Source organism: Vanessa cardui, chromosome 7, assembly GCF_905220365.1.
Source record: "Vanessa cardui chromosome 7, ilVanCard2.1, whole genome shotgun sequence".
Lineage (NCBI taxonomy): Eukaryota > Metazoa > Arthropoda > Insecta > Lepidoptera > Nymphalidae > Vanessa > Vanessa cardui.
In genome coordinates, this window is record NC_061129.1 from 13,901,397 (window position 1) to 13,929,333 (window position 27,937).

General features: G+C 33.1%; 1 protein-coding gene across 1 annotated transcript in view; it reads right to left on the reverse strand.

The window, feature by feature from the left end:
* The window catches only part of LOC124531413 (transcription factor Sox-21-like), a 48,334-nt gene extending 20,849 nt beyond the window's left edge, over positions 1-27,485 (reverse strand). Inside the window, exons 1-3 of the mRNA XM_047105999.1 lie at positions 27,238-27,485; positions 16,704-16,963; positions 3,989-4,183 (exon numbers count right to left, since the gene is read on the reverse strand). Coding sequence (XP_046961955.1) covers positions 3,989-4,183; positions 16,704-16,963; positions 27,238-27,242 — 460 coding nt within the window. The 5' untranslated portion in view covers positions 27,243-27,485. The remainder of the gene's footprint in view (positions 1-3,988; positions 4,184-16,703; positions 16,964-27,237) is intronic.
* Between the last annotated feature and the right edge of the window lie 452 nt (positions 27,486-27,937).

Genomic DNA, 27,937 nt, shown 5'->3' on the forward strand with positions numbered 1-27,937 from the left:
CCAAAGAAAGCAACTCCTCATTGAAAAGTTATTTTAGTATATTTTTAAAATCTACCAACCGTCATTGCCAATAATTTAATTATCATTAATTTACATAAATAGCATTACATTAAAACATTTGGTTTCTGTTTGTCGATAATATTTCATGAGATATGATGTCATAAAGTTAAGTGGTCCAATAATAGCAACCTTCCCCTAAGTAATTATGATAACATATTAGGTATGTAAGTATATCACAAATATTCTCACTATATAAGCAGACTTTACTACATAGTTAACGCAATATTAGATACGCCAAATATTACGAGATATAATCGAGGATGTGTAAAAAGCATTTGTATTCGTTTAGTTTTATAAACACATATAAAGAAACCTTCCTGAATAAAATATTTTTTTTTTATTTGGACCATTTACACATAAACACAACATACACAATTTACCTTAAAATGTAAGAAACAGAAACCAAAAAACCACATATATTTAAATTATTTGAACTTTGTCCGAAATCGCGGACAGTTAGTCCACCAAACTCAATAAAACTGTTTTACAATATCAAAGCCGTGTTTAATTCACCCCATTTTAATTCCACCATAAATTCGCGGTGGTAATTACGTTAAAAGCTATTTGGTTTCGTGTGTCGCGACCCTTAGTTAAGGGTAGGTCCACACGTGTCGACCACGCCTACGTTTAAACCGCAGGAATAAAACTAAATTGTTGAGTGCGAAAATTTATATCATGGAATTGTTATTTTGGGAATCAGACTCGCTCTAGTTGATTTAGACAATTTCTATACCGGTGAGATGAAACTATGGTCACAAAGGTTTTGAGTTATACCTACTATCTATCATTGTAAATATTTATGTCAAGAATGGGAAGTTCAAATATTATAACATATTTAATTTCTTTAAATATAATTATTATTTATAGTTTTTACTACGCTCAAACAGTTCTAACAGTTGAAATAAGAAATGAGGTTGTAAAATTTTGTTAAACCTTTTTTCTAAAAATTATAGAACTCTATCACATCCATCTATTTTGAACATCACCATCACGCCTTAAAGGCTTTAATAAAACTTTAATACTCCTAAACATTGAACACAGCACTAAACGCTTGAATGATTGCACACAGAGCATTATTTATACCGTGCCTACAATACCACAAAACATCCCTTAAAATTCAATAACATCCCTTAAAAGCGGCATCTTTCAATAAACATAATCGCGTGTCAGCAGCCTAACCCCGCGTAAGAGCGAAATTTGACGCACCCCGAAGTAAGGGTTAGTTTTTCCTATTGTCGCCTCCACTTTGACAGTGAAAACTGTCAACTGTCAAAAGCAGTCAAGGAGGTTTAAACTATGCGTTCTATTTTCGAACGCGTCTCATATTTGAATCTTTTGTGACGAGCGACGGGGGGCAATCTCTTAGTGCGACCGTTGGGTCAATTTATTTCAAGAACAGTTTTAAATCTATATTCGTATGTCTAATGCAATTTTAGCGAAAAATCGATTTTTGATTTCGAACTTGGGCGAGTTGAACTACATTTTTAAATCAAAACACTATCGAGACAATCGCTACCAAAACAAAATCGACTTTTTAATAGGTTTCAATGACAAGTACGAACAGCACCACGGGCACTTGTCACATAGATTATTCGATCTCTTACAGTCTCGATGCTATAATCGAATCACGAGCCTATTAGTAAATACATCGAATAAGGAAAAAGGCTCGCTTTTATAACAATAATAATAAATGTTCGTTACAATGAGACTTTTTATAACTTGTCTCCAATACTTAGTTTAGAAGTCACGGAAAAAAATCGTGACCGAGGGCGTTTTTGTCGCGGGGCTAGTGACCGTGCTCTCTTTACACGCGACCACTGCTTGAAACCTTAGCTTGCCTGCACTCGCATCACATTTAACATTACAAGATTTCCTCAGTGATTTCACTCTGGTGTAATATGACTTAATTTTCAAGTCAAATCTTAGTGCAGATTTTGATTCAAACTATTCTGATGAAAAGGTTCGTTTGTGGTAGATCACACGAGCTTGCACGCACTTTATTTATTAAAGTAATAAAATTATCTATGCATTTTAATGTTAGGATAACTTTTAATAATAGTAGTCGTATAATACTATGCAATCATTGGCTATAGTAGACAGTAGCGTCACGGCAACAAATTATATAAAAAACGACAGAAGTGAAAAAAAAAACATCAAAATCACAATTAAGTAATTTTTTAATTGAAAATTTTGTTGTGAATTTTTATCTTATTTAGTGTTGTTTATTTATAATTAATAAAAAACCAAAGGACATGTACCAGTATAAATATTATTCGTTTAACTTTGAAATGTGAAATAATATCGATTTTTTTTATATCTATTATAAGTGTTGTGTTTTTTTTTTCGGTTTTGCAATAATAATATAATAATAAGAAAGAAGGCGTCACACAGTCTTTATTTTTAAACAATTTTAAAAATAGAATCAAACGAAGCATGACTGTTGGGTAAGTGTCGGTACCACCGCTGTTATAAGATCAGTGACGTCGAGTGTCATCGTTTATCGATTTGATATTTTTATTGTCGTTTATATTTCGATATCTCGTATATAGTAGACAGTAAATAAGTTACAAAAGCATAAATTCAACAAAGGTGATTTTTTGTCTATATGTTGGTACAGTGTAAATTGTAAGCGTTTTAATGCAATGTATAAAGTTTGCAGATTCTTCAAGGTGAATTTTCAAAGTTGTTTAATTTATAACATTTGCTTTTGGATGTAACTCACTCTCTTCTTTTTACAGACTTCATTTTTTTAAGCAAATAGATTCTCATTTGGAAACAAATTCTTTAGATTATTTGTGAGAAAAGTATTGGAAAGATTATTATTTTTTTGCGAGCCTTACGATTCTTGATGCGTCTATCGGACACTATAAAACATTTTGTACATTAAGGAAATTGTGTCAGCCAAATTAGAAATATATTTTAGTTCCAATACCTACCTGTGTATCAACGGTGATACTTTATTATTCCTAACAATATATATTTTGTCTAGTAGCTTATTTACACAAACCACACGATTTCCTATCAACTACAACACATCATTGTTTAAACAATTTAAATAAAACCAATCATAGCAAATCAAAGTCAAATTCAGATACCGAATTTTTACGATTTCTAATTTAACGGAAGAAGAATAAATACGTCATATTATCTGCTATTTCAACCAATCACGTCGAACCGTCATCAACAAGTGAGTTTACGATCACTAATGATAGCTTCGTAAAACACTATGTATGGTAACATTGTATTTAGAAATTGGAGTGAATTAAAATATTTGATATAACTTTGTTAATGCAGTTCTTAATCCCAGATTATGATATGGTACGCCTACCGGTTTTGTCTGATGAAATTGACGATAAATCTATATATCCTATAAATGATAAGACCATTTTTGTAATGCTCGACCGATAAAAACTGTTTAACAACTATACATATAAGTTATATAGGAAGATGCAGCACGTTTCGGAGACGGTTTTAGTAGTACAATGTAAGTTGCGCCACGCAGCGTGATTCCATTTTCTTGTTTAATATATAATAAGACCATGAAGTCTTTTTCAAAAGGAAATTTTCAAAGGGAATTAGAAAAAACATTTAATTTTCAGAATTTTCAAAGTTAAATCATAAGATCGTCTCAATATTTTAAGATAAACTTGCTTTGAATACGCTTTAAGGACAAAATCCTAATATAATAATTACATTGTTTCAAGATCACAATCACCATTTATATTAAAGTAAAGAAGAATACATTCACATAGAGTAAGTAGGTACATTCTTTTTGGTAATAATTGAACCCAAAATAGCAGAATCAGTTTTTACTATTTTATATTACATAATAATCTCGATTTTTTTACTATTGTGATATAGACGAGAGAACAGAGTATTCATTATTAATAGTTTGACAATAAGTTTAATGGGTTTGAAAGTGACTTACCAGCTCTTAAGGCGTCCATGGGCACACTGGGATAGGGAATGGAGTAGGGGTATCCCTCCTTCCTCAGGGTCTTGGGTTTCCTCCGCGGTCGGTACTTGTAGTCGGGATGTTCCTTCATGTGCATCGCCCTGAGCCTCTTGGCCTCATCGATGAACGGTCTCTTTTCATCTTCTGTTAGAAGCTTCCACTCGGCACCTGGGAGTTAATTTATTTATTTAAAGCATTGTCTTGGAAGCTAAGGCACTATAAAATAGGAAAAAGAAAGTAAAACATGACATCCGTGCATTTTAAATTAAAATTAGAATTCGTCTTCAAATTATTGTTTGTATTAAACCTTTTTTAAGCATTATGATATAATTAAAACGAGAATAGCAATGGAGTAGTATCCAGCATTGTCACCAAATGTTATCCCAAACATTTTGGCGACAAACAGTCTGAATGCGCCATTCAGTTCGCAACTATTATGACAGGGAGACAAAAAGAGAAAAGTAATTTGCTCTAACCATCCCTCATTGCGGAGACAAAGCCTTTGATCGATACAATATAATCGAAAGCACGAACGACCTGTCTCCCAACTCGATTCAAGAGACCAACCCTTTGTCTCCCCCCATTTATAGAAGGCTGTATTCATCGCATCGATACCGTGGAGGGGCGCCACCGACCATTCAAACAGACAAGACAATCCTGATTCAGCCGAGTATAAAAGCGAAAACAATGTCGCCAACATAGAAAGGAACAATCCGGTCGCAGGACCAAGTTTCGTCCCGTTCGCGCACGTCCGAATTAACACAAGAGCGAGCAGGATAGCGAGAACAATGGCGGAAAGCGCCGCCTAATGACGAATTTGCGCTTTTCATTCCGCTACAGAAGTTTTTCCCGGTTCCTCATTATTGTCGATACTTCGGGGAGGGTACTGTTGCTTTTGTCGGCGGGAATGATAAGAATCGTGTACTTGCCGACTTATTATACGTTCTGTCAAACGAGACGCAGCTCAATGATACCGAGATGCGGAGGTCCTTTGTAATTTCCTTTCAATGACGTTCATATGTACCAGAATCAGATATTTATATTAAATTTCTTCTTTAAACTTTTGTACGTTTCTTTCCATTTAAAGTATTAAATTGAATTTCGGTGCGGAATTATTGTGACAGAAAGCAACGCGATAAAACACAAAGCCTTAGAATATTACGTTGGACCAAAAAACACGTTACAATTTCCTATATTCCAGACCATGGTCTCTGTGTGCACTTGTTTATATTACATAACTTTTATGTATATAATTTAAGAGCCATTTATTTCTATTACTCGGATCGCGACTGATATTATAGTTACGTAATTATATCGTAAATAAGTTAACATTCGGAAAATGAGCTACTTAAAAGTCTACAATCTGCAAATTATTAGGTTCTCCTAACAGATTTCGATCAAAGCGGCCATATTCAACAAAGATTAACCTGCGCAAGAGTTATTAAATGTGTGAACAATTAATGTATAAATAAACCGAGGACCAACCTTCTGTGTTTTTTTGCGCGGCGAGGTAAGTGCGGCCTCTTTCAATTTTCTTGTCAGAAAAATCCAACAACATTTTATTAAGATTTTCGACATGTTTGATAAGTTTACTATATAAGTACTTAGCCAATGCTAACGTACGTAGAAACAAAATAATTCACTTGACCCTTTTAAACAAACGAGGTATATTTAAATCTAAAAGCATTCGGAGCTTATAAGAGAAATATTATTTTTAATTTAATTAACAATCACCGATCGCGAGCGGCACGTGCCTCGAGTGTTGCCACTCTACAATAATTATTTCCTACATCCCGCCTCTACGATAAACAAAAGCTGGCAACATTGAATAATGATCGCAGTATGCAGTAGAAGCAGAATATGAAATGTGTTTCATGTTGTTTTTTTTAAGAAAATAAAATATTGTTCAGAATTCAATTTAAGTAATTTCGTTTGATTTGCCTACATTTAATCAAAACCTTAAGGCTAGTGTAAATGGGCAGGTTGTTAATATATCAGGAATTAGGTATTGAATTCACACACTTAAAAGAAACCTATGATAAGGCGACCAAATTTCACATTAAAATTGTAATGTGAAAATGAATTTAAAAGCATTCCAAAATACGAGTCTTTAAAGAATGAATATTAACGTAATGAAACCATCCCGTCCCGTACCATTAAAACTCATCAAGAAGTCGCAGAACAGCGTTAGTTACGTTTTACATTACGTACCATTGTCAACGACAATCGTAAAAACAAAAACGCGAGACAAAAAACAACGACGCATGTGACACACTCGCGTATACAACAATACACATCGCGACAAAGGAGTTTCCTCTCAGCGTTGTATTAAAACGACCATTGTGTTCAGAATCGGACGAAAATGCTCTTCATTACGCTGAAAGCTTGTGTGCCTTGCGACAATGGGGTGGGGGGAGTGCCCCAACAAAGACGAAGGAGCCCACCCTTTCGTCCGGAAAATTGAAATGGTAAGATGTTATTTAGGTCATGATTTTATTAAATCTTAATAGATTTTTTTTCGGGTGTCTCATCGAGGGGATATTGTGTTCAAATTGAGGTTTGCATTAGTAATGGACGTCAATGGATTTGTAATTTCAATTAGATTGTTATATATACTCTGATTAGCTTTTATGTTATATTAAATTTTGTTTCTCTTTTATATTGAGTACATAGACTTGAATTAAACTGAACAAGGTTTACTAGCTTCTATCTTTGTTATCAATTAATTTGTATTGTATATTTATTTAATTGTATATGTATAGAATACACATATATATTAATTGACTTTTTATAAGTTAATGGCTCGCGGGTTTATCTGCGTTACATGTGTATTATAGATAAGTAATAAATAGTAAATTTTACTAGATTGATTTATACTTCGAACCGTCGAATTATGTAACCATCCTTCTTAAAAAACATTGCCTAACTCAAAAATTATAATTATTGACGATCAAACTGGTCGTTCCTGAAGTATATTCGTTCAGCCAAATTCTCCGCGCGGTTACACCCGCCAAACGATCGTACTCCGCCCTCGTGAGTCGTAGCGATGTGTTATTCAGTCAATAAGCATATAGGCTATTGTATTTCAATTCTACATTTATAGAAATGTATTTAACCACACATAAATATGCTTTAAGTCTGAATGTATTGCTTTCAAAACACAATAGGTAAGTTTGTTGTAAGTAATTTTACACATAACAACGTGTGCATTTGAAAAAGGATTCCGTCGAAAATAAATAGCTTAAAACGTCACTTTTAGGTTTAGTTTATATTCATGAGCGATATTAAGAGAATAACTGTAGTTACTTTTTAATAATACTTGAATTAAAAAAAAATGTGTACAAGTATTTAAAAAGGCCTGTAGATTTGCCACTGTTGGGCAACGGTCTTTTGAGGAGAAAGTCTGAAACACATTCCAGCACGCTACTCCGAAGCGAGCTGATGGATACACTTGTATTTTCCTACACCGAAAACGAGACGAATTGAAAAAATACTTATTCGTTTTAATACCGTATCTTCAATTAAAATCCTCGCTCACTATTCACCCAACAATCGTTTCTATATAACAATGGCTGAAAAATATTTAAACGAAATTCATATACTTTAGCAGTCGGACCACGTCAATGTAAGAGAATACAAAAGGCTGTAGTAATTAAACAAGGGCAAACAAACGCCCCTTTTAACAACAAGGAAACAACAGTATTTTTGTTGCGTGCCCCTGACAGCCTGCGTCGGCGTGATAACGCGCCCTTAGTTTGAGTACCTATGTTACTGAATACAGTAATAGCTGTACTTGTCACGGAACTATAGATTGTCGAAATAGCATCAAGCGATGTCGGGAAAACAGAACATTTTTATTTATTTTCAAATTTCATTTTGTTTCATTTTTAGTGGTCACTACCGCTCATACATGTTAGAGCTGTAAGAAATATTGACCATTCCTTAGATCGCCTATGTGCCTACAATCATGTAAACTAAAATGTTATGTCCCTTGTGTTCATGTGTATATGTAATGTAACTATGATCCATATAGGTACTATGTAGGTATATTTTTGATTAGTTAAATAACTACTGATATTCTTATCGATGGATTTAGATGACCTTTGATGGATGATTTTAGACCCATGAATTTTGTAAAATGGCAATTTGAAAATTTTAGTAATGTACGTAAGCAAATTCTAGGATCTATCAATTGTAAAGATATTTACTGACATAAAAGAACATGTCTAAAAACGGACGAACATACTTCCATGAAAACGAATAACTAATGTAATTCATACTTTGTTTTGGTACCAAAAAATAATTAAATATAACTTTTTTTATGAGCATTTATGATACCTAACATAGTCATTTTGAGTACTGTTTCAAACAAATTTGTTATTAGCCTTTCCCTATCTACTAACACTAGTCTATTAAAATCTGTTTTATAGACAACAATTACACTTTTAATTGTTGTTTTGTCAATGTATGAGAAGTTATATTCGAAGCATTTCACTTCTGAGGTTCCGTCTCATCTGTGTAACGAATACATGGTGTTTTGATGCAATGCTCGGTCGGAAAAGTTACAATACACTTTTATTATGTCCGACTACAGTTTGAATGTTTTAGTACTACTTGTAATTCAGAGTAGATTAAACATGACATTTTGTTGAGTCTTTTTAATGATTTTAATGTAGACTACATTATAATTTCAATGTATTTTCAATTTTTTATAAGCGGAAGCCTTTGTTTAGTGAAAAAGCTGGCAAAATCAATGTATATTTTATTCAAATAGGATTTCACAAGTATCTTGAGGATTTAACATTTTACAGGATTATACTTAATACAAAGTCCCGAAAAGTGAAATGTACATTCAAACGGGAATAGGTAACCGGCAATAATATTCGGCTACGATTTTAATTCGACAGATCACTTGTTAGGTAACCGGCAATAATATTCGGCTACGATTTTAATTCGACAGATCACTTGTTATCCTGATATTAGTGGCAGTCTAGATCGTAGATGTTTGCAGTGTCTAAGGAATAACACTTCTTTATAATGTTTAATTTCCTTATTGATTCATGTCTTATCATAAATCGCCTAATGTAAATGGGTAGATATATGTAAATAGATGTAAGTAAATTAAAAAAAATCCTTTATTTTGTCGCATATTCGTAGACGGACGACCAAATGGGTCAACTCACGGTTAACGATCGCTGCAGGCCTTAAAAAAAGCATTCCTCATATCATCAATTCGCAATCGTAATTACACTGACTCACTAACTCTTCAAACCGAAACACATTAACTCTAAGTATTGCTGCTCGACTGTAAATATATGTAATATTTTAGTCTATTCGAATCAAGGAAACATCTTTATCGACACCTTATACATAATAGCATGTAAGTACATGACAGATTAGACGCATTCCGATTACAAAAAAAAAAAACATATTATAAATCGTTTCGGTATCAGTTACCAACATAAAAGTTCATTATACCGAAAACAGCTCCCGTTCTTACCAAACAAAACATCTATTCTATCAGAACATCCGCTATAGTGTATTTTAATAGATTCCTAACACACAATACCCGGTTATTTGAGTCGGCTGTACATTCTTTACGTAAAAAATGAGACTTTTCAGAGATGTTCACGGGTTTCTTTATACGATTATAAGCTGGCTCGCTATTGGACATGCCTCTGCTCCACATCGGATAATAGCCAATGACGTTTGTGATGCCACGGTGTTTTAATTACTGCATCTGTTGTAAAAAATCGTTGAGAACGTTTGAAACAAAAAATCGAAAGTAAAAAGCTACATAGAGCGAGGAAAATCGTCGTAAATTGGAAATCGACATGTGTTATGTGGAATTATACGGGGCGCGGGTGAACGTGTAACTTTATAACGATGAAAAAGTTTACACAATGAGAACGAAGTCTTGTTCGCGTATTTTATATTTGTATGTATGGAATTATTTTTTTCGGTGTCTAGCCAGACGCTGTGATAATGTTGTACATGTTGTATATTATAATTGGAACTGCTACAACTGTTCTTTACTAATATTATAATTGGAAAAGTGCCGTTTTAAGATTTTTTTTTAATAGTAGAGGTACAAAGTAAACGCCCATAGACATTAGCTCAGATATATTAAGCATTCTTTACAGCGGACGAGCGTATAGGCCACCTGATTGTAAGTGGTCACGATTTCCCATAGACAATGACACTGTAAAAAATATTAACTATTCCTTACATAGTCAATGTGTCACCAACCTTGGGAACTAAGATGTTAAGTCCCTTGTGCCTGTAGTTACGACGGGCTTGCACAAAGCCCTACCACCAAGAAAAATTTTAAATATTGATTTTTGGCGTTAGTATATCTGATGAGTGGGTGGCACCAATCCTGGCGTGTGTGCACAATGCTTTGTTTAATGGTAACAACCATTAAACAAAGCCCTACTACTAAGTTTGCTCCAGGGACTTAGAAAATGACATTGCCCCCCCCCCCCTCACGCAGGTATTATATAAAACGGGCAGGATGGAAACTACCAAATAATCTAAACAAAGAGTTTATTATTTATTAGAATACAAAAAAGTGGTTTCAAACTATTGGAATCACAGAAATCAATAACATATGTATATATGTAGATAGGTACATTCGATTCGCAGAAGTGATACAGACAAATGATACAATGGAATCCTAATATAACAACGGCTATGTAATAAATATCCTTTTATGTATACCGCTAACATATGTACCTACCTAAAATTTACCACAAAAAAATTAAGGCATACAATGACACGGGCTCACCGTTATGTAGCGATCTTTCAGATAAGTCAATACGATATAATGTAATAATTACAATAAATTATATGCAATATTAGGTATGTATATAGATTTAAATACATATTGACGGCCCTCTTGGTCTAGTGACTGGTTTAAAATTCTGCAGACTCCTTATCCTGGATTGATATCCACTCACGGCAGCTTTGTATATATTTTTAGTAAATATATATACAAAGCTGCCGTGAGTGAATAGAGAATGAAGTTATAGGTTCATAGGGTACTCACTCTCAGTAATATCTCCTGAACATTAGACCAGTCTTCGTTGAGAGTGATTTGATAATCAAATATTTCAGAATATACAGTAGGTACTATAGTATTAAGTGTGACGTAACAATTTACTATTTATTAGTAACTTTAAGTATTATATACTCCGTTGAGTTTCTTATAGTAAAGGCTGTATCTTATCCGAATTGATATTTAAGTGGAATGCTTCTATATTGAAGAAAGGAATTTGAGTTTGAGTTTATACAACAAACATTTTCGATTATAACTTATGTAGCCCCAAAGTAGTTAGCAATTATACCCACTGCTGGGTTAAGGCCTCCTCTCTCTTTGAAGAGAAGGTTCGGAACATATTCCACCTGTACCAATGCGGGCTGGTGGCATATATATGTGGCAGAATTTCTTTGATATAAGACACATGCAGGTTTCCTCACGATTTTACTTTATCGCTGAGCACGAGATGAATTATAAACACAAATTAATCACATGACTATTCAGTGGTGCTTGCCTGGGTTTCAAACCCGTGATAATCGGATAGGATGCACGCTTTGTAACCACTGAACCACCTCGGCTCGTATAATGATTATAAGAAATTATTTATTAACTTGACTCCAACAAGGGATTAAACAAAATCGAGCATTAATCGTAATCGTCTCACGTGCAAGGGTTACCAGTGTCGATAAATGAAAACCAATTACACGAACTACAATCACCGCCCCCGCCTTAATTAATATTAACTAGTAGACGTACGTGTAACGCCCCTAACAGTTGGCAGTACAATCGTTGAGGGTAGGTAAATGCAACAGACAGCAATGAAAACAAATACCGCTACACACGGCCGTCAAGAACGACGAACTAAATGTTTGTTGCAATTCGAGAATATTTTATAACTAAGAATTTTTGAAGATTTTTTTTTTCAAGATCAGATAAGCGTGATACAGTTTTATTAATGACTAGAAATCACTCAGGTGTAGTAACAAAGAAAATTATAATATAATTTATACCCTTTATCACTCAGGATTAATGTAGGTTTATACAAGCGTTTTCTTTTGGATTGGAACGGAATGATGACGATGATTCCTGAGATTACCCCCAACATACAAACAAACTAATTTATACTCGTTACAATATAAGTATAGACGACAATTATTTGTGTCACATAAGTGTACTCATGATTATAAATCTTTTAACAGTCTGTAATTTTCTAGTATGATAAGACTTTAGAATTTAGTAAGAAAGACTTTAGAAAGCGTTGTTAGTTTGTTATCGGTTATGTAAGGTACCTCCATATATACCTAATGGGTTTCAATAGTAAAATATAATTAACTATATTTGCTAATTTTATAGGATCTTTGTCTGGTAATAAAATTTGATAAGTAAGCGAAACCCTCCAAGCATAGTAGGGCACTTTTGTTACCCTTCAAGGGGGGAAAATTGTAAATAATGTATACACTTTCTTAGAAGATTTTTATCACAATCTGAATTTAACGTGGGCGATTTCGTTCAACTTTTCTATAAATAGGAGTTAATATGAAAAATATATATATCTGAAAGTAGCACTGAGTTAAATCGCATTGTTATTAGTTTCCCCATTTATGTATTAATATTATATTATTTTACTTTACAAACGATCCGTCCGTGTATCTCTAACGTGCTCGGTAAAAAGATACGCCAGCATTGTACTGCGATACCTTTGTTGAGCGCATCGACATTTGTCGGGCGACATTTCGATTGGTTTCGTAAACAAAACGCGTTTTGTGCGTCGATTTATTAATGCCAATAAACAATGAGCCGTACGCAATACGCACCCGATTATTGACAGGTACCGAACAAAAGCACGACATTGTTTAGCTGATTTTATACTAATGAAATATCCACCAATAGGGGCTCATGGATATTTAAATTCAACAAATAATAAAACAAGCTTATAACGTAACATAAGAATAAATTAAAAATGAGCGTCACCATTGGTCAATTTGTTTGATAAAGAATTAAATATTAAAAGTATACGTTTATACGTTGGTAACAATATGAAAGTCTTTCGGACAAAGTTTTCCAATTCGACCCATCCCTTCAGCTTTCAGCAGAAACAAGTAATTTCTGCCTACAAACGTCGCTATTCAGTATCCAAAACACATTGTATGCATAAAACATGCGCTGTTTGAACAGGACAATACAAGCACTGTCGCCCCAGCTCCGTTCGTTAAAGAAACACAATACTCCATTCCAACTACAGTTAGAAAGAGTACAATGTTCCGTAACGCAGGGTATTTTTGCAAGACAGTACCGACATGGATAATTCTAAGGAGACTACACAAAGAGATAAGTAGGTACGTATCGTGAAACAAACGAATTAGATTTTATATAATGTAAAATCTAGATCACTTCACTTTTATATATGAGAAACATAAAACGTCTTTAGACGATGATAAATACAGTTATGAAAAATCATTGTCGGAAAGAGAAACAAAAAGGTTTTATTGCATAAATACTTTCCTATGTAAAAAAATGTGGGTGAATTGAAGTTTTAATTATGTAAAGCTGTTCTAAAACATATACATTGAGCTTCACGTAAACCTGCGAAATCATGCTACATAAGAGTAGGTAGTGTTAAAAAAGGAGGGAAAAATAGAAAATGGCGTTTCCTCTCGCCGTCACCGCCAGAATGGCGGCCGCGGTAGGTTTTATTTTTCCATACTCTTCCGCCCGTGTCTCCCCTTTTCTGAACATTTTTAAATTCTCTGTTAGACGGGATTTTGCTTACTTTTGGTCGTTGATTAATTCGGTGGCCGGTACCCCGCTGTGTCGCTTCTGCCGGTTGATTGCGCCTTCGCTTTTTTTACGGTGAGCACATTTTTTTTTACTCTCCGTGTTTTGATCACGACTTTAGAAGACATTTGTCAACTGTGCGCGTCTACAGCCGTTCTTTATACCTTTTAAGCATTCATTGAGTTCGCAAAAATATTGTCGCTTTAACCATGAAGGTCAACTGTATCGTAAAAGTTATTGAACTGCGCGCAGAAATACACGTCGCCTTAGTTTGACTCATTGAGGTATTGTTATTTTTGTAATAATCAATTACTTCGTTACATTTCGTTTACGATGTCATTTAATTATAAATAATGACTAAAATTATTTCATTCGATAACAATGGCAGAGTCTACTCGTAACTCATTCCGAGCCGACGAATCTTTGAAAGAATTCAATTTAGATTTTATGTTGACAGTTTTAAGTGAAAATTATTTTATAATAAGACAAATATCGGATCGTAAATGTCCTTAATTTACATATATATTGTCTGAGAGAATTGAACTGGGTGTTCTAAGAATCCTATTCAGCACAAAGGTGAGATGTAAATGATCAATTTGCAATCAAAATGAAGCCTATATAAACTCGAGTACAATGAAGGATGTTATTCAATTAAATTAAACCAATTTATGAATATAACTTCTCGATTTCAAAGGATCAGTAGCTTTGATTGGTATTGAAAACTGGTAGGATAGGTTTAACAATTTATACATCCGTTTTGTGATAAGATGTCTCCGATCGTAATTCCATCTATGGATGTTGGGTGTGAAAACATTACCAATATTCCAACCTTTGGTACCAATCTGAGCATCAATTTGTTCTAGTCTAGTAATATCGTCCTCACCGAATTTCCACAATGACAATCTTATAGGCTACCAGAATTATACTGTACGAGTGTGACTAATAATCTGCGGCCGGCATACTGACACGACCGGAAACAGTACAAACCCAGAAATGAAACACTGCCAAATTTATATTTTTAAACTGGAAAACAAATATACTAAACATCCTTGTTTGGCATTGGAATGTATGATGATAAGATTTATCAGGATGAGATGGCTTCAACAGAGCCCTTAACTTAGTCAAAATTTGGTCTACTCAAGATATTTTTACAAAGACACTTAATAAAATATATCTCACCCAACTTAAAACCTGTGACTTTCCTGTCTATAGCCTTAGAATAATGAAACAGTTAAAAAAAAGCTTTTTTACTCTAACAAGAAACATTTAGTTATAAATGATGCTTAGATTATTTTCACGCATCACGAATGATATAGGAACCTATACTAAATATATAACATGTTCATTATATTAGGTATGTTCAGTTGTATTTATGTATTACAATAAATATATTGAAATCCAATTTACCAAAGATGTAGACAATACCACGGTATAAAAAATAAGCAAAATTAATTTATAATATTGATAAAAAAACAATAATAAGCTGAAATTAATTTAAAGTCAGCGAAGCGGTACCTACTGAGCGACATTTTAAAAGCAAATAGTTTTAATACAATAAGAAGTAATAAAACATATAAAAACGCGTCTGGAAAATATTTAGGTATTTACGATTGTCTAGTTTTATTATTTAACTATTTACCTGACCCGGCTCCGCACGCGTACTTTATTTATGAATAAAATTATTTTATAATGTTGATTACCATTAGTTTTCTATGTTGTCTTGGGTCTGGGTGTTTGAGGTACCGTCGTTACTTCTGATTTTCTATAACACAAGTGCTTTAGCTACTTACATTGGGATCAGAGTAATGTATGTGATGTTGTCTCATATTTATTTATTTATATAAATATTATTTATATTCTTCACAATTTTATACCATTTAGAACACTCAGGAATAACACATACCTCTTACTTTTTCTCCCTACATCAATCTCAGCAACAATAATAGCAACAAATATGATATTGAGCTGATAGGTTACTGAAAGGTGTAGATATCTGCTAAGAACGAATTTTAGGAGACTCCACTCTAAGGGGGTAAAAAGGGCTAAAAGGGGGGGACGCTGGTTAAGCTACTATTGCTATATGATAGAAAAATAAATAAATTAGATCATTAGCTCGGCAGATTTTCAGATAATACCTACATACAAACAGATATTAGCTCTGTATAAAATAATTATACTTATAATATCGAAAAATCTCGTTCAAGGTGTCTCTGACATTCGTTTTAGTGTTTATTACCTTCGTCTACTGTATTTTTATGTATATAAAGACATGTCATTTGTCAGGAGTTGATTCAAATACTCGGTACATATAGGTATGTACCGAGTATTTGACTCAACTCCTGATGGTAAGTTTTAGTGAAGTACAAACGCGAAGACGCCGATTACAGTACAAGCCAGTATGAATTTATACCAATTTATGATATAAATCGCGGAATATATCAAGTACCAACTACGTTTTCATGTGTTTATAATATACCATGTATTAAAAACGTGAGGAAACTTACATGTGTCAAATTATATTCCGCCAAAACTAATCTTAAATTGTTTTTGTAGTTTAACATTGAAGTCTTAAGAAGAATGTGTGCTTTAGGAAGATTATGAGCCGAGATGGCTTATTGCTTTGAAGGCACTAATCATCTTGATCCATTTTATCATGTTGATTAATTTCATTTGATGATGAGATTCGTATGTCGTATTCGTGTAATTCGTGCTCGGTGGGAAGGAAAACATCGTGAGGATACCTACATGTGTTAAACATTGGAATAGCGTGGTAGAATAAGCTGCTTACTTTCTCCAAAGAGAAAGACCTAAGGTCTAACAGTGGGACAATTAGAAACTGTAAGATAAAGATAGATAGATAGATAAAACACTTACCTAATCTTTTTGAAATCTCAGAATTATGCATTTTGGGATTATCCTGTGCTATTTTCCGCCTTTGCAGCCTCGACCACACCATAAAGGCATTCATGGGTCGTTTTATATGTTCTTCTTGGGATTTCTTCTGATGCGTCTGTCCGTTCATGGCGGATATCGCTCCCATTGTACCAATAGCTCCCATAGCCGACATGTGGCCCATTGGAAAATGACCCATGGTGCCTCCATATCCAGCCCGGTCGCACATTGCACCAGCGGCACTGTGAAAATAATACAATTTAAGTATTTGTTTTACACATATTATTACAGAATGTTCATGGAATAGAATTTCTACCTATTATTATATTTTTACTATAAATATATTTACATAGTAGGTACTACCTATAAAAGAAAGTCACTTCCCGTCATTTGGCTTCGATCGTTTAAACTACACAACGGAATCGATATCCATGAGTAGGTAACATACACGGAGTATATTTGAGATGCAGGTAGATTTTATATGTAGGTATACATTCATAATATAGTAGAGAAACGCTGAGAATTTCAAAATGATGGAAAAATAATATTTTCATGTTTATTATTCAATCTAAAGCTATAAATAGACAATTACTGTGCCCGTGTGAAAACATTTCGAGGAAATATGCACGAGGCGTAATGTGCCGAGATAAAACAAAAAAAAAAACATTTCAACTTTTATTTATTTTTTAATTTAAACTTATTTTTTCATTAGAACATAAACTAAGACCTTTTATCTTAACACAGAATACCTACTGTTTTTCTCCTATCCAAAACCATAAAAACATAATTTTATCATTTCGTACCTAATATTGTAATAAGAATTAGAAGCAATAATTATTTGTTCATTTATTCTTTACAATACAGGTGGCTATAGGCATAGGTACTTCAGCTGGATATCGCGAATAAATAAATAAGTCAAACTGTTCGAAACCTCGGTGCAAATTTCGAAATCCATGGTTTTAAAACGATTGAAAAACTAATAATCCATTACTGATCCAGTACACGTTTCGGGCATTGTCGGGAGCCGGCCCCCACACTCTGGAGATCACCACGTGCGCCGTAACAATTGCAACTTTTAATATTCCAGCGACAATTACTGTGATCATAAAAGTGGAAAATATTAATATCATACGCATTAGAAAGAGGGCCCTTTACAAATTGGCTGCTTATGACACGGGAGGAATACTTGTTTCTGATTGGTCGGATTTGCGTTTTAATGATTTACCTGTTGGGGACTCTTATTCTAATACCTTTAAGTAAGTCGAGTTCTCAGATTTTGAGGGTAAAGTGTAACTTAATTGAGTGAAAAGGGCAGAGCAGAGAAATATGTATTTATACTCGTTTAAGTAGGTACTTCAGTAAAACACGAACTAATGAATAAAAAATAGCCTAATAATAATACCTATTTCATGTTAAAGTCACTAATTGGTTTATCGTTTCACAAGATGTAATAGAAAATCGTAATCTTCGTTTTATTAGTTATAATCTTAAGTGAAGGCCTCTTGAAATTATTTCACAAGGCAATTCCAAATTTGATTATTATTAAATTATCTTTAAAGAATCATAATAAAATTTGGCCCTCACCGGATAGTTATGAATCAGCGTAATTGATGAAATCCGTAAATTAAAAAAAAATGTTGAGTTCCATAAAATAGATATACCTATTCATCTAACTATACGATAAAACAAGACTGCATAAGAGAGCGTCGTGTCGTTTGCCGTCACGGCATACCAGTCAGTGCCCCAAAACGCACCAATAAATCTTTCACATAAACAAAACTTAACTAGTAAAGATTAATATAAATCACTTGACAACCCTAATCGATGGAAAACAATCAAAAACATACAAAACAACATATAATACTTAAACATTAACATCTTAGTAGGTATCCGTCCCGATTCCTAACTAAAAGTTCTAAAAGTTCCAAAATTTCCAAAAATCTACCCATGTAATCTTTCTTAGTCTAACTCTCGAAAATAGTAACTAAGCTAAATTCCAAGTCAATCGAGCCTATGTTTCCGATATCTTGTGATGAGTCAGTCAGAGTTATTTCACTTATATAATACATAGGCATAAATTAGACAATCAAACCAAACCTCAGATCGCTAATATAAATCGGCACACCACTAATTAGATTAGCGAAGCCATCAAGGATATTATAATTAATTAAACAAAACTAAACAAATCAAGTGGTTAAGTAAAACGTGTTATAACTAAATTAATGTTGAAACCGTGTGGGTGTAATAAATCCCCTGTGGGAGTCGAAGGCACAGGCGCTACATAACAACCGAAATGTATTATAGCATATGCATAAATATCGTCACCCTTCAAGGGTTGAATCAAACTAATTACTCATTCCGAGGGAATTACTATTTGATACGTTATGTTTTCTAATAGCTTTAGGAGGTAAATTTATATTCTGGTAACTTCAAAGTGTTTATTAAGATCGTATACGATCTATTTAAAAATTAAGCTTGCGAAAGTTGATCAAAAATAAAACAGACGAATATATATTATATATTTAAATAGTATAGATGTTTTAATTATTTTTTGACAGTTTCAAATAAAATGTAAAACGTTTTCGAATCTGGCAATACTCAATTAAACAAATTGATTTTGAAAATCGAATCGATTCTAATTAGATTCGAAACGTGTAGGTACATCTATAACACCATAAACGTTGCGTGTATCGTTTGCTCCACAATTTCCTTTTTGGACTTCGTCTACCCATTTTACTTTTCTGAGAATAATGTATTTGGGTCAAAAAGGTTCTGTTTGTCCACGGAATATGTCAATATTTGTCACCTGCCTCCTGTGCGATTCCGTCCCATGCTTATGTTTGGGAATATGAAATGGAGGATAAAGTAACTACGACAGATTCCGTAGAACGTACACTTAAAATCTTCCATAAATACGTATATACCTAAACTAAATCTAATTTGTAATTGAGGGCGCCTTGATATGTATTTCTGTATAGCCCGTACATTTAAACTTTTGCTTAAAAAATTTACTGACTAATATTATGGAATTTGAATGAATCTTATCAGTTTACCGTTTTTATATTATACAATACGATTCAATTGTAATAATTATCTATTAATTATCATATGTTACAGTTAAAAGGTCCAAGGAACCCTGACACGAAAACAAAATGCGATAACTACTCAAAGGCCGAGTTTGATTTTCAAGACAAGGCACGTAACGATTTTACAGTAGTCCGTGAACTCCTGGGCAAACATTGACATCGAGTGACGCGAGATTATGTTTATATTGTAAAGCAGGAAGATGTTTTGTTTTAAACTATTATTATGACATAATTATATTATAGAAATAACTATTGTTTTTGTCGTGTTCCATAAGGTTGCTCATATAACTGAGATTTTAATCATTGTCTCTTAGGCTTTAATACAAATTAATACAGGTATATATATTTAAAACCGTATTGGTTCGCTACAATTAAATCGTAACTCATTTGTTTAAAATATTCACTAATTGCAATTCATGTAAACGAATGCCAATAAAATATCAAAATATTACACAAATTATAAACAAAATCATACTTTGATTTTATTTATGTATGTACATCTATTATTTTCAAGTTGTACATTTAAGGCTTACAGAAGAATTTTCTTTGAATCGACTTTGTATTGTCATTTTACAGAACTATATTAAAAATAAAGCTACCAACAGTTCGTAGTGTAGATTCTACTGAGAAATACTGGAAAGAAACTCATTTCCAATATTTGAAATAAAAATATATATTACTTAAATGCATTTAAATAAAATATATACTGCCTGAAACACGCTCGCCTTTTTATCATCTATATAATTGTGTTGAATAACATACCTTACTCATTTAAAAAACGATTTTAATTTACGAATCGGCAAAGTTCAAAGTTAACCAAACACATTACTGCAATCCTGATATACATCTAAACAAAGCTAAATAAGGTACAGATGAGGTACGTCTGCATTGAAAGCCGTTTAAATATGCTCACAGTGAGTCTTGTGACCAAACAAGCTACTGTAGTTACTGAGACAGCAGACGCCGCCTTCGACCGCTCTCTTTATGTAACCAATTAACAACCTCGACATACCTCAATTCTGGATACGAAACATTCGTAATTTTTTATCAATATTTATTTATCTCATTTGGATCTGTTAGTGTGGACATCATCGTTTTCTTTATGGATTCTGTTTTACCGCGGCTTGTTAACAATTTCAATTCAGGTTACTCAGAAACAAAGATTTTTGTATCATAGTTAGTTGAAATTATTATTAATATTTGAAACATTATTTTTTCTAACGACAGTTAAGTACATGATGCAAAATTATGTACTCACTATGGATGATATACAATTTGAAAGACAATTTGTTTTAATGATAAATGCTGTTGTTAATGAAAATTCAAATCCGGCTCGAAGGATCAATGTTAGATGACGAATGAAAGAATTATTGATCCAGAAAACTCAAATTTTATTTTGAACAATGCCTTACATATCGTAACAAAACGAAGACAACTATAGCGCGATTTAAAATCCTACTAATGCCATCTATCAATGACAACTAATAAAAATAATTTGATTAACATACGAACACTAACAATCAATCTAACGTATTATATTAACTTTTAATTAATTTAACTTATGCATAGATTAAAACCCGCAAATTTTCTCATCACACTGGAATTTCTAATAACCATTGTTGGTTAGCGGTAAACTATCTTATTGATAATTTGAATTAAACAACTAACATCACTTAAATAAAAATACTTAAACGAAAAGTAATTACAAATATTAAACTTTCACTAAAGTAACAGTTGGGACATATCCTATCCTACTATTAAGGATTGTGTAACATTAATTACATAGGATATAAAGGTGTATTTCGGTTTGAAGGGTAAGTGAGTCAGTGTAACTACAGGCACAATTGTCATAACATCTCAGTTCCCAAGGGTCGTGACGATGTAAGAAAGGGTTTAAATTTCTTCCATCGCCTATACTTATTGGCAGTGGTGACCACTTACCATAAAATGGCCCATTTGCTTCCGCCTACCTATGCAATAAAAGTTATCAATCTTTTAGTTAAATCTCAAGATAAATGAGAGCAGCAGTAAGTGTATTTGTTACAAAAATATTCCAACACGTGCTAGGTTTTTTGCTCTCAAGTGAAGTTTTTTCCATCGCCGATCTAAAAGTAACTTCAAGACTTATTAGATTTGATACATGAAAAAGTAATTGCTGAATATCATGAAATTTCAATTAAGATACAGTTATATAAACCAATAGGTTATTTATTTCTGATAAGTAATAACAACTTGAACTGTGTGTCCAATGATCAAGTCGCATACCTAGTTAATGATTGATATAATGTAACAAAATTATTTTCAGATGCTTTCGGGGATTCCTTGTGGCATTTTTATGTAGGTTCTAGATAATATGATAAATGAATATTCATCCTAATGGTTCATCTAATTCAATAGACTATTAGGATCAATCTCGGATGACAATTAGAATCATCCGAGATTACCCAGCAAGAAGTACCCAATAAGAACATTATGGACAGTGGAAAAATCATTGTAATATATAGAGTACTTATGTGTGTGATTATAATTTATATTAAACCACGTGTTTTTCTACCTAAAGCCAAAAAGGAGACGCAGTCTTTCCCCAGCAGTGGGATATTTATTTCAATATGTAGTTTCAATACAATTCAAACAAGATTATATCCAATCAATCAAGTTGTTATGACACATTGTAATCGTATGAACGTTGATCGTATTAGTGAGTTCGAGTTAAATCATGTTGCTGGTAATCCGATGCGCAAACGCAGACACGATCTATCGATGTTTGCTTTCGGCGAGTACTGAAGCGGCGGCACACAGATTATATCCACTAATATATGTACTTATAGCAATCTGGCTCGGCTACACATCAGTGAGATTTCGTGAGAAACTTACCAACTTCAAGTAATTGGTAAAGCAATAAAAGTATAGATGTTTTTGTAACTATTGAATAGTTCCAATTTTATATTGTAAATAGTTTTGATTCAATATATACCATACATTTGAGTATCTATTATTCATATCTAGTTAGTAAAAGCCCTTAATCCGGTAGGCAGTGGGTAGTAGGTACAAATTTCCATTTGAATTGGCTTAAGGAAGTTGAGATGTAACCTGATGATTTTTATCCCGAATTATAATTTGTTAAAGATGTTTTAATAATATTTTTTTTATTTGTTATTAAGATCGAAGGATTTATTACAAATTACGTCATATTATTAGGTAAACTACAAATGCTGCACTTGCATTTTGTACTTTCTGTTCTGTTTTTATTTTTAATGTAATATGTCATTTATTTGTATTAATTTTAAGTGGAAACTTGATTGATTTATGTTGTTCTTTTATTTGTTTTTAATCTTAGCTGTTATTATAATTGTTTGTTTCCCAAATAAATAAATAAATAACAATTATTCTAATGTAATTTTTAAAAATCGATTTTATATATATTTTTATTTAAATCATTGAAACAAAATTCTTAAATTTACAAAACATAAATTCTTCGAACAATGCGTTATTTAATAAAGCTGAAGAAAGACAAAGTTTTAGTCAACATTTATTCTTCCAACAAAAGAGATTTTTTTGTTCACTCGTTCATTTTGTAACACCAGACATTACAAATAATACATTATATAACAGACATACGTACAGACAAGTAGCTGAACGAACGCCATATGTCAGTCGTGATCAATAATTATAAAATAAGTTATATATGCTCCTATTACCGTTTAATACCTTATCAGAAGTTTTAATCCTTAAACTTGTTATGAGGTCAATTTGTTTTGAGTTTCGTGTGAAACGAAACAAAACATAATAAAAAAACCCTAACTACTATTAGCTTTAACCAAATACTAAAAAACCCTAACTACTATTAGCTTTATCCAAATACTATCAGTACTATCATCATCTATCATCACCTATTTTCAGGTATTTAATTATATCATGATCATAATTATCATCCTCTGTGTAGCATATCTTCTTCTTTCATAGTTCTCTATCTAACGTTATCTTAGAAATAACATTATTTCCAGCCATGTCGTCTTTCACACAATCCATCCATCGTTTCTTTGATCGTCCCCGTCCTCTAAATCCATCCACATCCGTGCTCAAGACCTCCCTTACAACATGGTCCTCATTCCTCCGCATAACATACCCATATCATGACAGCCATTTCAATCTTCCTGTTATGTACAATTAGTACATAAAAGTACCTAAGACCTTACTCTATCGTTTCGCGTAACACCACACATTTGTCATGCAATTGTCTTTCATTCATCTCTTCTGTGGCCCATCGCTCTGATCCATATACAAAAGAAAATATATAAACATGGCGAAGATCTGGGCATATAAGGGTTGATTGAATTCGGGCAACGGCAGACATACCAGATATATATTACCAAAATAATGCGAAAATTAACTCATTAGTTCTTCACTGTAAGGGTGCAATGGGATTGCAACCCAATTAATTTCTCAACTGAGGATCCATCCCAATATGACGCTAGGGATCAAGCGCAAAACTAATGATTTGATTAGACACGGGAATTTATCATTGTCGAATTTCTAAAGTGCCTATGGATTGTTACTCCTTAACTTTTTCTCGTCAGATTTCGGAAGTGGAAATGAAACATCAGAATCTGTAATTTTACTAAAAGTAAGTAGCCTCTAAATTACCCACTGCTGGGCTAAGGTCTCCTCTCCCATTAAAAAGAGGGTTTTGGAACATATTCCACCATGCTGTTCCAATGCGGGTTGGTGGAATGCAACTTGTGGGAGAATTTCTTAATTTGATATAATCTCTTTAAAAATCAGACTAACTATTAACATCACACAATAACTCTGATCCGAACGTAAGTAGCTAAAGCACTTGTGTTATGGAGAATCAGAAGTAACGACGGTGCCACAAACACCCATACCCAAGACAACATAGAAATCTAATGAATTTTCTAACAACTCGGCCGGGAATCGAACCCGGGACCTCAGAGTGGCGTACCCATGAAAACCGGTGTACCTACACAGTACTCGACCACGGAGGTCGTCAAACTATAATAAAAATATGGGATTCAGTTCATCAATCAGTGTTCATTGTTTAAGGGTTGCAGACAAATGGTTCTTAAGGATTACCTAAGCCTAAGTGATATCTTTCTAGTCTGTAGTTATACTAGCTTACATATATCAAAAAAATATCAAAGTGGAACAAACCAATCGAGCACTCATATAAACTTGGCAGTGAAATAACTGCTGATGATATCTTATTCAAGTGTATTTTTGTGCTATGTGCTAAAACTATGTATTTGTGAAATATATCTATATATTAATATTATTAATGTGAAATTAACACTATCTGTCACTCTTTTACGACTATACCGCTGAAACGAATTTGATGAAATTTAGTATGAAGCAAACATGAACTCCAAGAATGGGCATAGGCTGCTTTTTTGTCTAACACGTGGCAAGCAACACCCTAAAACGCGAGCATAGCCGCGGGCGACTACTAGTTTAAAATAAATGGCCTAGCAATGACACTTTATCGAGTATCATAAGGGTCAATAACTCAACATTGAACAGCCAAAGTGTTACCGTCGGCGTTTCAAAGACCACTCGCCATTGTAAAAGTGTAAAAATAATAAAGGTCCTTTATGGTGGCTGCTATAAATATGCAGCGATTGTGCCTTCATTAAACGTTAAAGAACCTAATTGGTTGTATAAAACACTGGCCAATTTCGACCCATGTGAATTTTGATTAATGTTTGTTGATTTTATTTTTATTTTTAGGTTGGCAACACTCTTTTTACTTTAATATCGCTTTCCTTCGAATTGTGTCGTAGTTCCAAATATATTTCTGGGTTTAAGTAAGTAAATAAACAAATAGCAAACGAGATATAACACAACGACGGACCCAAATGTATGTGTGATGTTTGTAATGTTAAAGATGGATACTATATATATTTATATATATATAACATAAAGAAATATTGTGATAAATGTACCTAATTAATACCTATATTTCATGGTAGGTCTGTCAACGCTGGGTAGGTATTAGCCACTTAAATATTCTACCTCATAACAGGTAGTATTTATTTAGCAAAACGACCTCTTTTTCCCAAAAAGACTCGCTATCGCTACCAACGGTAAGTTCCAGTATGTGATTACAATTTATGTATTAGAATTCCGTAGCTAAGTGCAAAAGTCTCTTTCGTGTTCAATTAAGTCATCCAATTAGTAATGGGTTCCGTGTAACTGTTTCTATTAAACTTACTTACGTATGAAAATATATTGCCTCACATTTTCGTTCCTTTCGTGGTAAATATTTTAGACATTAAGTACAGTAACAGTTTTATAAATGACTCGTAGGAAGACATAAAGCAGATTCTCATTTAATACATGAAGGTTTTCTCTCCAAGCACGAGATCAATTCGAAATACTAATTTAATAAGAATGAGATACATTTCTTGCACGACGGGGCCGGTACATGATCTCTGGCTACGTTATATAATTAGCTTTATTTAAAACATTCATAACTTTGTACATAACCCTCGTTCTATCGGACATTAAAAGCATATAATAAAACCTATAAAGAGAAAAAAGCTTTATAGGAATTCCTCAAACCATTTGATATATGAATTTAAAAATATCGTTATCGTAATACTTTTATCAGCAAATAAGACACTCCTATTTATAACAAAAACCTCTTTGATAATTATAAAAATCTAATAAGATACGAATAAGAAATTACAAAATCCTTTATTGAGAGAATGCTGTACATTATTGATTTACCCTTCTAAAATGTCCTTCAAACTTCCTCAATCATAAACCAATACAGATTATAACTATTGTTAGGTTTTCGTCCGGAATGAATAATAACGGTTTCAAATAAATACGTAAAAAAAATATTTCTAAATCACAACAAATAAGAGATCACGCTGTATAATAACATATAATTATCATATATAATACATTAATCAATACATATTAAGTTTTAACCTTAATACTACAGTATATAGTCTTACAACTATATATTTATATAAAATAGTGGTGCACTGGTTATATATGTATAATGTATATATATCCAGTACACCTACAGTATAAAACACAGATACACTTGCCGTTGCTTTCTTTTGTTTTCACATACAATATTCTATATTATTGCATTTATAGATAAAGGAAACAATTGTTATTGTAAAATGAAGGTAACTTACTTATTTTACCGATGTGATACATTTATTATGTAACTAGAATAAATACGTGTTGACCAGACATAAAAAAAGCATTTTATTTTCGTTTAGTATAATGCATTTATCGAAATTGGCATTACTTTCATTTTGTCATAAAAGACATATTAAAAAAAGGAAATAATTCATTTCAAGTTCATTGACACTAACCGAATCAAATCGGAGGAACACAATCAGGTGTATCTAAGAGGCAACTCAATGATTCTTAAATATTTTCAAGTACTTTACCTCATCAAGTGGCCGCTGGCACGTTGGTGTAATTCTAGATCCACGATGTAGCCTTCAAACAACTATTTAAAACTGAACAGTTCGCCTGCACTGCACACGGTAACAACACTGTTCAAAATTCAAAACGAACTCAACTTTATCATTATTTTATTCATAATTTAACAATCGAATAGCTCAATTATTAACCTTATCGATAAGAACGCGTATCGCGAATATACGGCCGTCGTACGTACGCCGCTCGGCACAATGGCGACAATCGACAATCGTGCGGCGCGACTGCGGTGACGGCGCTCCTAACAAATCGAGTGATAAACCAGCGCGAGCCGACCAATCGGAGGCCGCCAATACGCCCACGAAAGCGGCCTGAGCTCTGCTATTGGCCAAGCAACTGCCATTGCCTTACGGATGTTATTATGCAGAAGAAGACCAACTGTTCGAAATTCAAAATAAGAATTTAAGCGTTTACCAGCCGAGTCACAATGCAAATTGGTTGCGCGCATTGCGCGGTGTGGTCTTCCTTCGCTTTGTTTTTGTATGCTTCTCGTTTTGTTATTCATAAATAAATGCATGACTCTTACAATTATATTTTACATTTAAGGAAATGTTATATACACAATCGTGTTTGTTATTTATAATAAATAATAAAGTAAAATAACAAAATTTTGCAGTTTTATTTTATTTTACTGGATTGGATAAAAAT